The sequence below is a fragment of the Aquarana catesbeiana genome, linkage group LG02 (assembly GCF_042186555.1).
Source record: "Aquarana catesbeiana isolate 2022-GZ linkage group LG02, ASM4218655v1, whole genome shotgun sequence".
In the NCBI taxonomy this organism is placed as follows: domain Eukaryota; kingdom Metazoa; phylum Chordata; class Amphibia; order Anura; family Ranidae; genus Aquarana; species Aquarana catesbeiana.
Window position 1 is genome coordinate 639,769,388 of NC_133325.1, and position 19,497 is coordinate 639,788,884.

A 19,497-nucleotide genomic window follows, 5' to 3' on the forward strand; every position below is an offset into this window, starting at 1 on the left:
ACTTTGGATGGATCCGATCTGTGGAGGCTATTTAAATCCAGTCAGGATCCCTCCAGCGGAGCTCTTCAGAGCACATCTTCACTCGTGACCAACACCTTAGACACTGGCGAAAAAACTGAGGTACTCCTGGTAGGAGGAGGGGTTATATAGGGAGTGAACTTCCTGTATTGGGTATGCCAGTGTCCATCACCTGAAGGTGACTATATACCCATATAGTTACTACTATGGCTCTGTGTCCCCTGATGTATGATAAAGAAATAAAAATCTCAAAAACAGAATCACCGAGTTGGAAAAAAGATCACACTCCTCAGATATGGAAAATTGTTACCATACTTACCGTAATTTTCCTTTCCAGGGAGCTCATCATGTCAACCCACGAATGGCTCAGCTCCACCCCTCTGACCCTACTGGACAACCCCCTGCTCAAATAAAGGATGGGATTCCCCATACCTCAGCATTCCTAACACGACAGAACACCAGGGTAGGAAACCATAGGCTGACTTGATGATCTCCCAGGAAAAGGAAAATTACGGTAAGTATGGTAACAATTTTCCGTCTTCCTGGGGCTAATTTTATCAGCCTATGAATGGGATATAGCTAGCATGAAAAGAAACAGCGGGACCATGCAAAATAAAGAAAAACAAGAAACTACGCAGACAGAATGCAGAAGAATTGTATATAAAAAAAAAAAATCACACAGAAAGCACAGAAACAAGAACCAAGGTGCCCAAAGCCCAGGAAAGGCCATCCACCACATTCAAACAGTAATAGGTGGAAGGGTTAGGGGACTTTCAGCTGGCAGCATTTCCACTGGAATCCTGGCGTGACTTGCCCACAAAGCTGATGTTGCCATTGTGGAATGCGCATGAAACCCCTCTGTAGGAAAAAGACCCGAAGCCCATCTGATGGTTTGAACCAGCCAAGAGAAAATGGATTCTAGGTGGGGCCATTTGACCCATTTTAGGACTGATAGATGAACCAGTTATCCGCCAGCCTGAACTTCTGCATTCTCTGCAAATACGTGGAAAAAATAACCTAAAAATTCTGTCAACCTTTGACCAATCTTCCTGTCCCGAAACTGCAAACAAGATTCACTTCAACTTATATGAAAAAGGTCCAACTTTTCAAAGAAAAGACGGAACGGGATTAAGAACCACTCTGTCTTGAAACAGCTCACAATATGATGACTTGGCCAAGAAAGCTTGGATTTTTTCTGAGACCCGTCTGGTTGTTGATTTAGCTATAAGGTTGCTCGCATAAAACGTGCCACCAAACGGATCTTCCATGCAACGAACAGTTAGAGCTGAAATGGTCGACAACTGGACCGAACTGTAGCTAAGCCTATTGTCTAGGGCAAATTGGAAGAACTCCAAGAGCTTAATACGAGAGGAAGACTCAGGATTCGATTGAATAATCACTGCCACCCCATCTTTTCCACATGCTATAATACGTAGCATTTAAGGACATCTTCCAAGATTTGAGCCGCGTCCACTGGCCCTTTCTCTTCTGTTATGCCCGCCTGGGCTAGCCTTCTTACAAATAACCAGGCCATCCAATTGAGCTATATTGGGATGAGGCATGCCCCCCCGAGTACCAAAGATCTCTGAAGTGCCATCAGCGGAGCAATCAACTGCCACAGGAGCAGAAACCATGAACGGATCGTGTTCAGGATTAGAGAAGATTGGGGAAAACCGTATACAGGCCAGAAAATCCAGCAATGGGACAGAGCATGATCTTCCTGACCCCTGGCTCTTGGATGGAAGAACCAAGAGAAGAACACTGGCAGCTGAGCACTGGCAGGAGATGCCATTAAATCCACTTACAGAGTGCCCCACTGAGCAAACAGCTGTAGGAAATGACCATTTGTTTAGATCCAGAAAGCGTGTGCTCAAAAAGGGTCTGTTCACGTATTCTCCACTCCGGGAAGCTAAGAGACTGACAGGAACAGATTGCATTCCGGCAACCGAAAGATGTGTGTTGCAATCTGCCCAAGGCTGCTTATTCCTTCCTGATTCGACACAAATGCTACTGTTGTCTGAATCCTCACGATGGCCCTGAAGCAGTGGTGCAAAGATCAGTAATGCCTCCTGTGCTGCCATCAACTCTAGAACGAGGAATCGCTCCCTTCGATCTTCCTTGAGCAAACTGGTTCTGACAGTAAGCTTGAACCACTGCTGGAGTAAAACAAACTTAAGGTGTTTGAGATGCCATTGAGCCCAGGCCACTGTGGAGACTGCTGCGTACATCAATACCCCCATGCAATGTTTTGCGGATATCAAATGACTCGCCTTCAGAGCGCGGACCATCAAGATCAAGAGGGGTATCTTCTTCTGTGGAAGGAACACCTTCCCCACTACTGTTGATTGAGACACCCAGATACTATAACCTCTGAGGGAACTAGCTGGCTCTTGCTGAAGATGATCAACCAAAGCTCTGTAGCATCTCCAGGGCCCTTGCCCGATGATTCAGAAGCCCTTTAAAATTACTTCCACTGCTTTCCGTCTAAAGGCAGCTCACCAGCCTTAGAGAGGAGGAATTAAAAAGCAGACATAGGTCATCCTTCTACATATATTCTTCTTTGGAAAAGTCTGAAGAAGGTTGGTCGGCCTGAGAAAGCTCGAGTCCAGTTACTGGCTTCGGAAGGAAAACTGGATCTTGCACAAGGTGAGTGCAAACAGCTCTTTTAGAGTGTCTTGACCTCATGCTTAATGAATTGGGACAATACTGTATAGCATTATCTTAATCCCTGACTGCCTAAGCAAAGCAGGATTCATAAAGTCATGTTCATGCACATCTTGGCAGAGCCTGAAGAGGGCTGCTTTTCCTGCAAAGCACTGTCCCCTACCTTCTTTAGTAGCGCTGGTCTTTATTTGGGTTTGGCAGTTCCTTTTCTGCAGAAAAAGAAGGCAAGCAAAACCACTGAGCTTGTTCAATGACTATTAAACAGCAGTGCAATGCCTCCAACATAGCGAAGCTCAGTAACCCAGTAATAGGGAAAATGGCAGCCATGATATTGCACGCCTTCTCACCCGAGAGTGATTTACACTCATATGCCACCCCAGAGACCAGATGAGCTCCCTGATAGATGATGCATTTAGTATGTGAACAGAGGGATCACATCATAGTGGAATAGGATGGGCAGCCCAAAGTTTATTCAGGCTAGGTAGGAGACATGTGTCAAATTTCCTGGACCCGGTCCCTTCACAGGGTGAGGGAAAGCAACTCCTTTTGAGTGTATTGACGTTTACTGAATGTGACAAACTGTTAGGCGTCAGCTTGTCTTTCGCTGCTTGAACCAACAGGAATCACACAGTCCTATTCCATCTGCATCTTCTCTTGGAAGAGCCTGGAAAGAGTCGATTTGCCCAGAGTGAGTAGAAACCACTCCTTTAGAGTGTATTGTTCACATGTTTAATGAATGTGACAACCTATTCGGTGTTGACATCTTTGACCTTGGCTGCTTGAAGCAGCAGGATTCATACAGTTGTGATTATTCGTATCTTCTCTTGGATGAGACTGAAGCGGATCGTTTGCCTGGGAAGCCCCTGAGACTGCACATTGCCAGAATAGGCAACCCCTCAATGGGCCAGTGGAAAAATTCCTTTAGAGTGTATTGACCACATACTTAACGAACGTCACAACCTGTTAGCTGCCATCATCTTTTATCCTTGGTTGCTTGAACAAAGCAGTATTCTTGCAGTCATGCTCATCCTTAATCTCTCTTCGGAAGAGTCTGAAAAGTATTGCTCACCTGGAAAGGCTTGGAGACTGTTCATCATTGGAACAGGTAACCGCTTCACAGAGCGAGTGGAAACACTCCTTTAGAGTGTATTGACCATGTGCTTAAATGAATGTGACAGCATGTGGGGTCAGAGGGGTGGAGCTGATCCATTCGTAGGTCAACATTATAAGCCCCAGGAAAATGACTTGTAAACTATCAGGTGTAATTAATTACCTTCTCAATGGCACACAAAGCCATTTAACTTTCAACTGTGATCAGCTGTGGTCATTTTGATTAGCTCAGCATGAAAAGAGCTTTCCTGGAGCTACAATACACTACGGGTGGCAAAAGATCTCTGTGAAAGTTGTGGCACCAGTTAGGAGACTGATACTACAAAAAAATAAATATCAGAGGTTTTATTAACCCTTTCATGACTAAGCCTATTTTTGAAATTTGGTGTTTACAAGTTAAAATCCGTATTTTTTGCTAGAAAATGACTTAGAACCCCCAAACATTATATATATATTTTTTAGCAGAGAATCTAGAGAATAAAATGGCGATTGTTGCAATATTTTTTATCACACGGTATTTGTGCAGCGGTGTTTTAAATGCAAATTTTTGGAAAAGTGACACTTTCATGAATTTTAAAAAATCCAAACAGTAAAGTTACCCCAATTTTTTTGTATAATGTGAAAGATGATGTTACGCCGAGTAAATAGATACCAAACATGTCACCCTTTATAATTGCACGCACTCGTGGAATGGCGACAAACTACGGTACCTTTGAATTTCCATAGGCGACGATTTAAAACATTTTTACGGTTACCAGGTTTGAGCTACAGAGGAGGTCTAGGGCTAGAATTATTGCTCTCGCTCTGACGATCGCGGCAATACCTCACATGTGTGGTTTGAACACCGTTTACATATGCGGGCGCGACTTCCGTATGCGTTTTCTTCGCTGCGCGAGCTCGCGGGGACAGGGGCACTTTAAAAAAAATTGTAATGCAATGTAAACATCCCTTGTGACAGTAATATGTGGCAGGTACTCTTTATGGAGGGATGGGGGGTCTAAAAGACCCCCCATTCCCTCCTTTACACTTCAAAGTATTCAGATCGCCGAAAACGGCGATTCTGAATACTGTGTACTTTTTTAAATTCGGTGCCATTGGCAGCCGAGTAAACGGGAAGTGACGTCATGACGTCGCTTCCGCATTTACAACAAGAAGGCTGGAACGAAGCCGCTCGCAGCTTCGTTCCAGCCCGCCCCCAGCCGCCGAAGGCAGCCGAACGGACACCGGGCCTCCCGATCGCACGGGAGGCCCGGTAACAGCGGCGGGAGGCGGCGGGAGGGGGGGGGGGGGGATGTCCCCTCCCGCTCCTCCGGTATAACAGCCGAGCAGCTTTTAGCCGCATCGGTTGTTATACTCGGGTAGCCGATCGCCCACTGCAGCTGCGGGCATCATCCCGGTATAACCCCGGGAAGCCGAGTACGCATATGTGCGTTCGGTCGGCGGGAAGGGGTTAAATGCCTAAAAGCACAGTGAAATCTTAAGAAACGGAAGGTATTTGATACAACACAGACCCTCCCTCTATCAGGGGGTCACTCCAAACTGGATGAAAGAGCCAGGAAGAAACAAGTCAGAGATGCTACCAAGAGGCCTAAAGCAACTCTGAAGTAGTTGCAGGAATTTATAACAAAGAGTGGTCATTGTGTGCATGTCACAATATCACAAATTCGCCACAATTGCGGCTTGTATGGGAGGGTTGCAAGAAATAAGCAACTTTTTTTTTTTTAAGGCGTTATGGTTAGATGAAATATGTCTGGTGTAATCAAATACAGCTCATCATCCAAACACCATTCCGACAGTAAAGCATGGGGGTGGTAATACCCTGTTATGGGGGGTTTCTCTGCAGCAGGGATTGGAGCACTTGTCAGCATAGAAGGAAAAATGGATAGGGCAAAATACCGTCAAATTCTTGAGGAAAATCTGCTGCCCTCTGCCACAAAGTTGTAGATGGGAAGAAGGTTCACCTTCCAACATGACAATGACCCAAAGAGCACAGCAAAAATGACCACACAGTGGATGAAGGAGAAAAAGGTGAATTGTCCTTGCGTGGTCTAGTCAGAGCACAGACTTAAAAAGAAAAAGAAAAAAAAAGTAAAAAAATATATACTGCGCTGTGAAAAAAAATTCTAAAATAGCAGCCAGCACAGCTGTAGACAAAAAAGCAGTATATATGCGTGAGAAAGTGCAGCGCTAATTTTGAGAAAAACTACTAAAAAAGCTATATTTACACAGCCAAACAACAAAAAACAGTAGTACAAAAATAATGCTATTCCTTCAACCTTATACAGAGAAAATCACTGTGTAGATTTTAGAGTCCACATCACTCACAAGTGTAAATATGAATCGTGAGAGAAGCCAAATTGATAAAAGAAAAAGTCCAAAAAGTAAAAAGTGTAGTCCACAAAACCCGAAACAGAAGAATATAACCACTGATGTGACCCTTTGAGTTAGAGGGAAAGCCACGACCACCATCACTGAAAGGAGGAGGCTCACCGGAAATCGTTGACTTGAGGAGGCTTATACCGCCCAAGTCACACAGGCTTATTAATCGGTACCGATGGGTACAGCTAGTCCTAGATCCAGAACAATTGATCCACATCAACAGGCCAAAACATTGATGGAATGTAGAGGGTATAAACCAAGCTTTCAGGTAGAGAACAGAGGCTTGGTACCACGTAGCATGTGTAAGATAATGAAAAGAGCTTGCATAGCGTGATACCGTTTTTAGAAGTAGCGTTTAATAAAAAAACATTAAAAATGAACACTCACATTTAGATGCTTAAAAATAGGCGCATCAAATGGGAAGAGCGATGCATGTAGGTAGGTCTACCCGACGCGTTTCAACAAACAGGTCGTCATCTGGGGTATGGACTCCCCTACATTAGCATCGCTTATGTATTGCTGATGACCCCAAATTGCGTGACCATGACACCGGACTTAACTTAACGTCACTTCTGGTCCTGAATCCGGAAGCAAGCCCAGAGGAACAATGATTCCCAACTCCAAATCTAATGTGTATTATATAAACAGATCGATGATAAGATGATGCAATATATGGAACACTGCATCTAGTACTCCCACCACTATACGGGATTACAGTGATCTACACAGGACTGTAGATTTCGTATCCACACCTCATTATGAAAACGAGGCTGGATATCAACATCACTGATCTAGGACCAGCTGTACCCATCGGGTTAACAAGCCTGTGTGACTTGGGCAGTATAAGCCTCCTCAAGTCAACGATTTCCGGTAAGCCTCCTCCTTTCAATGGTGGTGGTGTTCCTGGCTATCCCTCTAACTCAAAGGGTCACATCGGAGGTTATATTCTTCTGTTTCGAGTTTTGTGGACTACACTTTTTACTTTTTGGACTTTTTCTTTTATCAATTTGGCTTCTCTCACGATTCATATTTACACTTGTGAGAGATGTGGACTCTAAAATCTACACAGTGATTTTCTCTGTATAAGGTTGAAGGAATAGCATTATTTTTGTACTACTGTTTTTTGTTATTTGACTGTGTAAATATAACTTTTTTAGTAGTTTATTTCTCAAAATTAGCGCTGCAGTTTCTCACACAGAGCCCAGACTTAAAACCCATTGAAAATCTGTGGAATGACTTGAAGATTGCAGTCCACAAACGGTCACCATCAAATTTAACTGAACTTGAGCAACTTTGCAAGAAGAATGGGCAAATATTGCAAAGTCTAGATGTGCAAAGTTAGTAGAGACGTATCCCAACAGACTAAAGGCTTTAAAGCAAAAGGTGGTTCAACAAAATACTGACGAGGGGATGGTTCTGTTTTTGAAGTTTTTTATGTTTTCTGACAGATCCAAGCTTTCACTTGGATCTTTTAGGTTACAGTGAGTAAATACAGAGTAAATACAGCGGGATAAAACAAAAACTGTGTCGTCATTTCAGCCTGCAAAGCGACAAAAATGTGATTTTAATCGCTTGCCGTCCGCCCTTCAGCAGTTTTACTGCTACGTGACAGCTGTGCGCCAGATCACACTAATATATATATATATCTATCTATCTATCTCTCTATCCACATACACACGTGATCCCACACTTCTGGAAAGAAGAGAAGCATGCTTACATGTGAACTTGCATGTTCTTGTTAGAGATCAAGAGAAACCAAAATGACTTTATTTCCAATACAATTATTTACATGCATATGATACATCTGCATTTCAGGACAACTAAGCATGCTAAATGTTAGTGAACTGTTATAATCTGGACGTCTAGCTAACCCCCTTCATCATAGTACAATGCAGGCACTCACCCCTTTGCCAGTGGTTAAAACCAGTTTACAGAAACAAAATTTCCTCGACTCCCAGAGGCTTGTACTAGCATCAGGTGTTTGCAATTTAAAGTAAACCTGTCATATGCATGTCAACATTTGAGCGACCTGGGGCCCCAGAATCAAAGTATTTTTTCTATCAGAATTACAGTTTATTGAGGTTTGAAGTGCACAAACTGGAACAAATAAACAGACAGAATAAAGAGAAACCAGTGTGTACAGCCAAACCAAACTACAGGAAAAAAAGCAGTACAATGTAGGGAAGTCGCAAAAGACCATAAGTAAGACAGTAGAGCTCCTATTCTAGCATCAGCTTTCAGAAAAGATCAAAGAAAAAAAAAACATCCTGTAGTATAGACATGGCAGGCAGATCTGGGCAGCTATAGAGGGCTACACCCATGAGACATAGAATGGAGGTAATTATAACAATCTGTACATTAACCAAGCCAAGCGGGGCAAGACCTAGGGTAGCCAACCAGGCTTCCTGAAGTTTTTCAAACTTGCCAGGGCAACCACGGTGTAAGTAAATTAACCTATCATACCACAAAAATGTGAAGGACTGGTGGTGGAATATGGGACTCATCATACAAGATAGTTCTAATATTCCACCACCAGTCTTCCACAGTTGAGGGAGCTTCCAACTTCCAAAATTAAGGTTACTCAATGTGCACACAGATTTCCAATTGCAACTTCTTGCCGAGTTCAAAAGATGAAGTTCCCTTTTACAAATTAAGAATGCTGGGCTCCCACAGAGTTTAAGGAGTTTACAAACAAATAGTACCTGTAGGTGCCTGCTTTAACTAGGGCAACTTGAAACGCTTTGTGACAGCTTGAATTTAAAAAGGTACCTCTATATTTACAAAGTATTATTTAGAATATATTATGCAGTAATTATTCAATATTATCTTTAACAAGGAAACTCACCATCATCCACTATCCAGTCGTCATCTTGACGTTCTCGGACAATCTTTGAATAGGATTCTTCATCTATTTCTTCATAAACACTAGTCATTTCTTCTACCTTAAGGTAAAGGGAAAAATTCACTAATATGTATGCATGCAAGCATGTACTAAGGTTCAGCAGAGTCTGAATTGTTTTATTTAGGGTGTACTTGTATACTTGCTTTGCACTGTGCCCAAGTACAACTGTCCTCCCACCCCCCTGCTGGTCTGCATTCACATTGTGCCATGCCCGAGCATGCTTACATCATCACCTCTGTCAACCAGACCATAGTGATTCCCATTTCCATGTCCCATGAGTGAAGATATAGTTGGCCACATATTTGAGTATGATCAATGGGCACTGAATGAAAAAAGACAAAAAAAAAAAAAAGTCTAACAGGACATGCACATGCCCAATTGTGAATGCCAGCCGATATCCCCATTGTTACTTATACGGCAGTAATCAGGAGCACTGGGATCCTACCCAACTTTCTCATCAGCCAGGATGAAAAAAAAAAAAAAAAAAAATCCTAGTAGTAGGAACGGTTACACCAGATGCAGACAGCGAATCATGCTCTACATATGGGAAGGTTACAGCACCAAAAATAATGTGTAAGAATCTGGACCCCTCATAGTAAGGCTAAGCAAAATGTGATGTATAAACTTTCCCTTTCCCCACTGGGCACTTAAACCCCCTTCCTAACCACAGTCACTTCCAGTGCCAATAGGTCTTCCAAGGTATGGAGTAACAGAAGTCAGATAAAATGGTGGTGTGAAAGGTATATATGGTATCCAAAACGGAGTGGATGCTGCCTTCCTCAGATGGGGTAATCCGAAAGGAACTGCAAGAAAAACAGAAATGGAAGGCACGCACACAGTGCATTACCAAAAGATAATTTAATAATAAAAATGTTTTATATAAAAGTGGGTACTCACAAATAGGGATGGGCTTTATGTTCGGGTCGAACAGCGAACAATTTGGGATGTTCGTGGCAAATTCGAAAGCCGCGGAACAACCTTTAAAAGTCTATGGGAGAAATCAAAAATGCTAATTTTAAAGGCTTATATGCATGGTATTGTCATAAAAAGTGTTTGGGGACCCGGGTCCCCAGGGGACACGTATCAATGCACTCTGTTACGTAACCTGCCCCCTCTGACTCTACAGGAAAGCCATAGGGATATGGTAAAAAGGGGGCTTCCAGATTCCGATAAGCCCCCCCCGCCCGCAGACCCCCACAACCACCGGGCAAGGGTTGTGGGGATGAGGCCCTTCACCCCATCAACATGGGGACAAGGTGCTTTGGGGGGGCCGCTACCCCAAAGCGCCCTCTCAATGTTGAGGGCATGTGGCCTGGTACGTTTCGGGGGGGGAGGGCGCTCTAGCCCCCCCCCCTTTTCCTGCGGCCTTCCAGATTACGTGCTCAGATAAGGGTCTAGTATGGATTTTTGGCATTTTTTTTTTTCAATTTTGGCGCGGGGTTCCCCTTAATATCCATACCAGACCTGAAAGGCCTGGTACAGAATTTAGGGGGACTCCCACGCATTTTTTTTTTTTTTAATTTTATTATTATTCCATGCCGTTTTTATTAATGAACTTTTTGGTGTATTGCCGTCACTAGCTCTAGCACTTTTAAATGACTTTTTCACTTTTAAATGTCATTTTGCTGGCAGACTGTTCCAAACACAGAAAACGTACGCTCCATTACAGGCATACTATAGACACCCCTCAGGTACGAAATTGAAAGGAATATTACACTTTTATTGTTTCACTTTAAGCATTAAAATCACTGCTCCCGAAAAAACAGCCGTTTTTAATACTTTTTTTGCATTGATACATGTCCCCTGGGGTAGGACCCAGGTCCCCAAACACTTTTTAAGACAATACCATGCATATAAGCCTTTAAAATTAGCACTTTTGATTTTTCATGTTCGTATCCCATAGACTTTAACAGTGTTCGCACAAATTTTTTGCCTGTTCGCATGTTCTGGTGCGAACCGAACAGGGAGGGGTTCGGCTCATCCCTACTCACAAAATGCAACTGGCAAAAGGCCATATAAACAATGCATTGACATGCACAGAACACGGGGTACAGCTAACGCGTTTCGGGTGCGCACCCCCTTCCTCAGAGCTAGGCTCGTACACCATGGGCAAGCGCTTTTATAGGGAATGGTGGAATTGAAAATTGTGTCAAAAAGAGCCATGCCCTCAAAGGGGCGGGAAAAGAAAAAAAAAATTATTATACACACACACACACACACACACACAAATAGTTGCACTAATGGGAAAAAAAAAAAAGGAGACAGAATCCATATCAAAAACCTATAACAAAAACCTCCATCATAATTACACAAGTAAATACCGTATATACTCGAGTATAAGCCGACCCGAATATAAACCGAGGCACCTTATTTTACTACAAAAAACTGTGAAAACTTATTGACTTGAGTATAAGCCTAGGGTGAGAAATGCGCAGCTACTGTAAGAGTGGTAAAGAGGGTCAACAATGCCCATTTGCAGCCTAACTGTGCCCATTTGCATGCTATAGGTCCCCCAAACTTCAAACTTGGTAGTTAAGGGTTCCTAGATGCCCCCTAGCTGCAGACAAAATTTGGGGTCTCTGGACCCAAAGGGTCCCGAAATGACATTGCTGCAGATGGACACAGTTGACCGACTTTGGGGCCCTGTATCTCAGGGCCACTTGGTGCTAGGATAGGAACCCCAAATCAGGTTTGCAAACCCAGTGGAACTAGCACTACAACATATCCAAAGCTGGGGTTCCTAACACCAAGTGGCCCTGAAATACAGGGCCCCAAAGTCGGTTCGGAAAATGTCAAGCACTTTTCTGCAGCAGAGAATGACATTTTCCAAACCGATTTTGGGGCCCCATATCTCAGGGCCACTTGGTGCTAGGAACCCCAAGTTTTGGATATGTTGTAGTGCTAGTTCCTCTGGGCTTGTACACCAAATTTGATGTTCCTTGATACGGGGGCCCAAAGTTGGTTCGGAAAATGTCATTCTTTGCACCAGAAAAATGCTTGATTCGAGTATAAGTCGAGGGGGGCACTTTCAGCACAAAAAAAGTGCTGAAAAACGCGGCTTATACTCGAGTATATACGGTAATGATAATTCATTCAAATCCATGATATATTGCACATTCATTTAATCAGATGAATACAAGTGTAGGCACACATAAGCAAAAAAATATGCAGGATTGATAATTGGGTCAATCCATGTCTCACCTCTACATGCCTGAAGTGGCTGCGGGGGGGGGGGAGAGGAATTGTGCACTCAGAGGTGTCCAAAAAAAAAAAAAACACACACACACTAGGATCACCCCACGGGAAGCTTCAGAATTGCCAGGAACAGGGGAAAAAAAAAAACCTACAGAGGCCAGCAGGATCATCTCCGCTGTAGTGTGCTTATCAGTGAACACCCGATGTTACACAGGAACGTTACCAGACCCCAGGGAACCAGCTCAATACCAAGGGGAATCCACTTCCTGGAAAACCTCAAGAAGACTCCTGATGACACGTGACATCACTTCTGGGGCGGGAGCAGTACAACGGTGTCCATGGACACGAATGGGCATAGATAGATGGAAGAAAAAAAAAAAAAAAAAAAAATACTTCCTAACCAGACCAATTTTTAGCTTTCAGTGCTTTCACATTTTCAATGATAATTACTCAGGCAACACTGAACCCATATGATTTTTTTTTTTTTTTAAGAGCTCTCTTCTGGTGGTATTTGATCACCACTGGCTATAAGGGCTCTTTCACACAGAGGATCCGTATGTCCGTTTTTCATCCTTCCGTTTTCGGATGAAAAACAGACATACATGTATCCCTATGGAGCGTCGGATGTCAGTGGTGACTTTAGAGGTCGACCGACATATCGGCCGATATTTGGCTTTTTTTACTTAATAGGCATCAGCCGAATGTGCTGATAAAAAAAGCCGATTATAACTTCAGCGGGACTTGCAAATGACTTCTGTAATAGAAGTCAATGCAAGTTGTCTGAAGTTTTCTTCTCTCCTCCCTGGGCAGCCTGCCAAGTCTGATAAGAAGATACATTGTATCTCTTCAGGTTCTTTTATCAATAGGCTGAACTCCTGTAGAAGTTCTCAGTTTAACCATTTAAAGACTAAATCTTTTTTGACACTTGTTGCTTACAAATAAAAATCCTGTATTTTCTGCTAGAAAATCACTTAGAACCCCCAAACATTATATATATTTTTTTTAGCTGAGACCCTAGGGAATAAAATAGCGGTTGTTGCAATATTTTATGTCACACGGTATTTGCGCAGCGGTCTTTCAAACGCAATTTTTTTTTTAAAAAATACACTAATGAAATTAAAAAAAAAAAAAAAAAAAGTAAAGTTAGCCCATTTTTTTTCGTCCAAAAGTTTTGATTACCTGTTTTTGTGTATTTAATATTTAAGATATAGTTATTTGTTTTTAATCTAAATTATACATACAAGTGAACTGATTGGAGGTTCGTTTTGTTTAATGTTTAAATGTAAAAAAATTTCTGTAACACTTATTACTTAAGGCTGCTTTCACACTGGAGCGAGCATGCGTTGACGGTAAAACGCTGTTAGTTTTAGCGGCGCTTTACCGTCATTTTAGCGGCGCTATTCAGCTGCTAGCGGGGCGCTTATAACCCAGCTAGCAGCTGAAGAAGGGGTTAAATGCGCCCCTGAAGCGCTGCTGACGAAACACTTTGCAGGCGCTTCGGCAGCGGTGCGCATTCATTTCAATGGGCAGGAGTGGTGGAGGAGCGGTATACACCGCTCCAAAGATGCTGCTTGCAGGACTTTTTTTTTTTTTTTTTTAACATCCTGCCAGTGCATCGCCTCAGTGTGAAAACACTCGAGCTTTCACACAGACTGCAGGGGAGCCGTTTTACAGGCGCTATTTTTAGCCTAAAAGTGCCTGAAAAACGCCCCAGTGTGAAAGGGGTCTAACTGTTAGATTTTATGAGATGAAGGGAAAAAAATAAATAAATAAAAAAAAAAAATCGGCCTAATATATCGGCCCAAAAAAAAAAAAAAAAAAAAAAAAAAAATCGGCATCATATATCGGCCATCGCGATTTCTAAATATCGGCTTTGGCATCGGCCAGAGAAAAACCCATATCGGTCGACCTCTAGGTGACATGTCCGCTGACATCCAACCCGCTCCGATCCGAAAAGCGTAGCAGAGGAAAACCCTACTTTTCCATCCGTTTTCGGATCGAGTGACGACGGACTCTACGGTCCGTCATCATCCAATCCCCCATAGGGGAGAGCAGCGCTCTGACAGGTCCGTCGCTGCACACTGTGCAGCGACAGACCTGTCATTTTCCTTTTTTGCATTAGTACATTTCCTCTAGGTCAGTGACCAGCCCACCCAATGCCATTTGTTTGATGTTCCCTTCCCGCCGACCGAACGCACATATGCGTCCTCGGCTTTCCGGGGTTATACCGGGATGATGCCCGCAGCTGCAGGCATCATCCCGGTACCGTTGTTTTCAGCGGGCGATCGGCTACCCGAATATAACAACCGATGCGGCTAAAAGCCGCTCGGCTGTTATACCGGAGGAGCGGGAGGGGACATCCCCCCCCTCCCGCCACCTCCCGCCACTGTTACCGGGCCTCCCGTGCGATCGGAAGGCCCGGTGTCCATTCGGGAATCTCCGGCGGCTGGGGGCGGGCTGGAACGAAGCTGTGAGCGGCTTCGTTCCAGCCTTCTAATTGTAAACGCGGAAGCGACGTCATGACGTCACTTCCCGTTTACTCGGCTGCCAATGGCGCCGAATTTAAAAAAGTACACAGTATTCAGAATCGCCGTTTTCGGCGATCTGAATACTTTGAAGTGTAAAGGAGGGATGGGGGGTCTTTTAGACCCCCCATCCCTCCATAAAGAGTACATGTCACCACATATTACTGTCACAAGGGATGTTTACATTGCTTGTGACAGCAATAAAAGTAAAAAAAAAAAAAAAAAAATTTTAAACAATTTATAAAAGTACAAAAATAAATAAAATAAATAAATAAAAAAAAAAAAAAAATTTTTAAAGCGCCCCCGTCCCCGCGAGCTCGCGCAGCGAAGAAAACGCATACGGAAGTCGCGCCCGCATATGTAAACGGTGTTCAAACCACACATGTGAGGTATCGCCCCGATCGTCAGAGCGAGAGCAATAATTCTAGCCCTAGACCTCCTCTGTAGCTCAAACCTGGTAACCGTAAAAAATTTTTAAAGCGTCACCTATGGAAATTCATAGGTACCGTAGTTCGTCGCCATTCCACGAGTGCGTGCAATTATAAAGGGTGACATGTTTGGTATCTATTTACTCGGCGTAACATCATCTTTCACATTATACAAAAAAATTGGGGTAACTTTACTGTTTGGATTTTTTAAAATTCATGAAAGTGTCACTTTTCCAAAAATTTGCGTTTAAAACACCGCTGCACAAATACCGTGTGATAAAAAATATTGCAACAATCGCCATTTTATTCTTTAGACTCTCTTCTAAAAAAATATATATAATGTTTGGGGGTTCTAAGTAATTTTCTAGCAAAAAATACGGATTTTAACTTGTAAACACCAAATGACAAAAATAGGCTTAGTCATGAAAGGGTTAATGATTATACAGATTCAGCTCCAAAGTGGTTCAATTTGATGGTCAAATGTATCTGTTTGCCAAACACTGCTTGAAAAAAAAAAAAAAAAAAAAAAAAAAAGTTAAACACCCAGGTATTTTTGGCTCATCACTATCAACCAGATCATTCAGCAATGAACAATTTGCAAGTGAATTTTTGCCATTAAATTATATTGAAATCCAAAACAGTGTGGAGGGGATAAAACCAAGTTTTTTATCGTACATCACGGGACACAGACATAGTAGTTACTATGTGGGTTATAGGCCACCTTCAGGTGATGGACACTGGCACGCCCTAAATTAAAAAGTGCACTCCCTATATAACCCCTCTCACTACTGGGAGTACCTCAGTTTTTTTTCACCAGTGTCTAAGGTGTTGGTCACAAGTAAAGATGTGCTGTGCTCCACTGGAGCAATCCTTGCTGGGGCTAGCCATGCAGCCGGATCCATTCAAAGTGTCTTTTTTGGCCGAATTGAATGGTACTCGGGCCTCGTATCCGAAGAAACAAGGTCTTGCCTGTAACGCTTCTCTTTTAGAGAGCTAGACCCCAGGATCCAGTACTGTTTGGTATTAAAGGCCATAAAGTTTTTACTGGTGGAGGTGCTATTACAGGTCCAGGATTGTGGGTTTCCTCGAGGATCCCTAGCTCCTGAAGGTTTAACGGAACCCACCAAGAAGGGTGAAGATTGGGTCTGTTGGTTTACCACAGAAAATCCTGCGGCGGGAAAGGTAAGTGGAGTTTTCTAAGAAATTTCTAAAATTTTCTTATGAATGTCTCCTTTAATTTAGTACATGCTGTCATGCCTAGGTGTCACCACTGAGGGCTGTATTGAGCACTCACCGTCTCATGCTTCTTAGAGAGCCCACGCTGTGTCTTGAAAGCTGCAGATGCTTCTTCCTCCGGCAGCAGCAGACCTCCGGTAAGTCCCTCTCCCCACCAGACGCCCCCGTGTTGGTTTCTTCCCCTCTTCAGTGGGGAAAGAGCGCTGAAGATTTGAGAGGAGAAAAAAAAAAAAACCGGTACGCCGCTCGGCGGCTTCCAGACACAGACACACACACACACACTCGCCATTTCTGCTTCCCTCCCTTGATCTCATAGGATCAGGAGCCCGCGCGGGAAAAAGCTTGCTTTTTTTTTTTTAAAAGAGGGGAAGGGCTGTAAGTGACACGGGGGCGGGGCTTTGCACGGCGTTGGCATCCTCCAACGCCCAGGTATGTTTTCAAAAGGCACCATGTGTGTTGTTGCAAGCTGCAGAGAGACACAAGAGCAAAAGTAAAAACAGATGTTTTGTTTGCATATAAGACTTTGGTGACACAGGCATTTTTTTGACACATTTACTACTGCATTAGGCTGAGCATTAATAGCAGTGACAGAGCTGGACTATTGATCAAGCAGTGGATGCATTCCTTCTGATCGTACCTCTGCTTTGTGCATCATGCTATGCTCAGAAGGGGGGGGGTGAAAAACACCTCAAAAAGGCTTTTACAAGTCACACGGAAGCCTAGATCCATCCCAGTAAAAGATGGCATCCCTCCCCTGAGAGTAATATTGCTGGTCAGAGTGAGCCATGAGGAGGGGCTGGTGTTGCAGCTGCTCTTAAACACTGCAGCCCCTGTGAATATTACTAAGGAGGTTTTTTCTTCAACCAAGTTTTAAGCAAAAGATTGATGCTAAATCGCATCCTAAAGTGGGACTAAGCGCAGCAGGTCCCCAGCCATTGCTCAGGACCCTCTTACTGAGGAACATGGAGCAAGAGATGACGAATTTCTTTCAAAGGACCAGGAAGAGAGGCTAATGTCTCCTCTTTTGAAGAACCCAATACGGAAGTGTCAGGTTCGCAGGAAAGGTTGCTGGTACAGTCTCACTGAATTGGTCCGCTCCACATCTTTACTGCCAGTAACACAGGCAGTAGATGAGCCCACTTCTGGTTGGGGTTCACTAAAGCCTCCCCAATCTGATTCATGTTTTCCTATCCATTCTTGGCTAAGGAAGTTAATTATCTGGGTGTTCCCACTCAGAATACAACAGTTTTTTCCTCCAAAAAAGTTTTCAATACCTTATCCCAGCAACTGACGCTGCTATATCCTCTGGAAACATGACTTGTCCAGTAGACAATGCTCATATGCTAAAGGATCCAACAGATAAGAAGTTGGAGTTCCTTTTTAAAAAACAAAAAAAAAAAAAAAAAAAACTATATTTCGTTCGCAGGTTCAGTCAGCGCTGGCAGCGATCAGAGTATCTTAGTCCTTTTAGGACCAGTTTATAGAGGTACTCAAAAGTTATTCCTGATCAGCAGGCCCAGGATTTGGCCGGGATATCAGAAGCATTGTGTTTTACAGTAGACGCTATGAAGATTTTAATCTCCAGGCCTCATGGCTCATGCTAGGGCTGGTACATGTGCGTAGAATCCTATGGTTGAAAAATTGGTCAGCCGAAGCTCCATGCAAAAAGCTCTTAACCGTTCACCATAAAAAGGGAAACTAGCTATTTGAAGACGATCTGGATAAAGTATATCCAAAGAATTTCTAATGGGAAAAGTTCCCTTTTGCCGGTTAAGAAGCTTTTTTTCCTTTTAAAACCTGCTTCTTATCCAGTGTCAGGGGCATCAGCCTCCAGGCAGTCATGACGGTCTCCACCGTCAGGTTCAAGAGGTAAACCCCAGGGTCAAAAGGAGGACAAGGAGGAAACCCAAAAAACAGAATATTAAAACCCCTTTATAAAGGAGCGCCCCCGCTCGAGTGGTAGAAAGGCTTCTACAAATTTCAAGGGTCTGGCAGGAACAATGTCAGGACAGATAGGTGGCTTCCTCAATTTCTCTAGGTTACAAACTAGAGTTCCGAGAGTTTCTGTCTCCTCGTTTTCTCAGATCAAACGTTCCCAGAGATCCTGTGAAAAATAAGTCCCTCTTTCTAGCTTGGATCATCTCTTGTCTCAAAGCGTGATATCAATGTTCCCTTTGGAAGAAGCAAGGTTTAGGGTTTTATTTAAACCTATTCACGGTTCCAAAACCAAACGGGGAGGTCAAAGATCTAAACCGTTTTTTGAATATCCGTTCTTTTTGCATGGAGTCAATCCGGTCAGTAGTCTCCATCCTACAAGGGGGAGAACTTCTGGCGTCAAATTGACATCAAGGATGCTTATCTCCATGTGCCGATTTTCCCCGCTCACCAGAAATTTCTATGCTTCGAGGTAGAAAAATCTTCATTTCCAGTTTGTAGCTCTGTCTTTCGGTCTAGCTATTGCACCTCGAGTGTTTACAAAGGTCCTGGCTCCACCTTTGACCAGGTTAAGGGCTCAAGGTATAACAATACTAGCCTACTTAGATGATCTTCTCTTAAAAAGGTCAATCAGTAGCCCGCTTAAACCAAACTTTGGCCACTGCAGTCAGCTACCTGGAATACCTAGGTTGGATTCTCAACCTGGAGAAATCCTCCTTAAAACCATTAATGAGATTGCAGTACTTGGGGCTGATCATAGATACAGCTCAGAAGAGTGTTTTTTGCCCCGGGAAAGGATCAGTTCCATAAGGGAACGGATTCTGTTGGTCAAAAGAAGAATAGTTCCTTATGCGCAGTTTCATTCAAGACTGCTGCAAAACAGTATCCTGTCAACTTGGAACAAAAGGGTCCAAGCTCTAGACTTTCCAATGCATTTATCCCCCGATGTGCGTCAGAGCCTCAATTGTTGGCTAATATCCAAGAACCTTCAAAAAGCAAAAATCCTTTCTACCTGTTACCTGAAAGGTGGTAACAACAGATGCCAGCCTTCTGGGCTGAGGAGCAGTCCTGGAAGAAGCATCCGTCCAAAGGAAATGGTCCAAAT

At 43.4% G+C, this 19,497-nt stretch overlaps 1 protein-coding gene across 2 annotated transcripts in view; it reads right to left on the reverse strand.

Annotated features, from left to right (window-relative positions):
- Window positions 1-19,497, reverse strand: part of POLA1 (DNA polymerase alpha 1, catalytic subunit) — a 717,861-nt gene that overhangs the window by 659,933 nt on the left and 38,431 nt on the right. For both annotated transcript variants that reach the window (XM_073616430.1, XM_073616431.1), the window contains exon 3: window positions 9,017-9,113. In XM_073616430.1, the coding sequence (XP_073472531.1) occupies window positions 9,017-9,113 (97 nt within the window). The remainder of the gene's footprint in view (window positions 1-9,016; window positions 9,114-19,497) is intronic.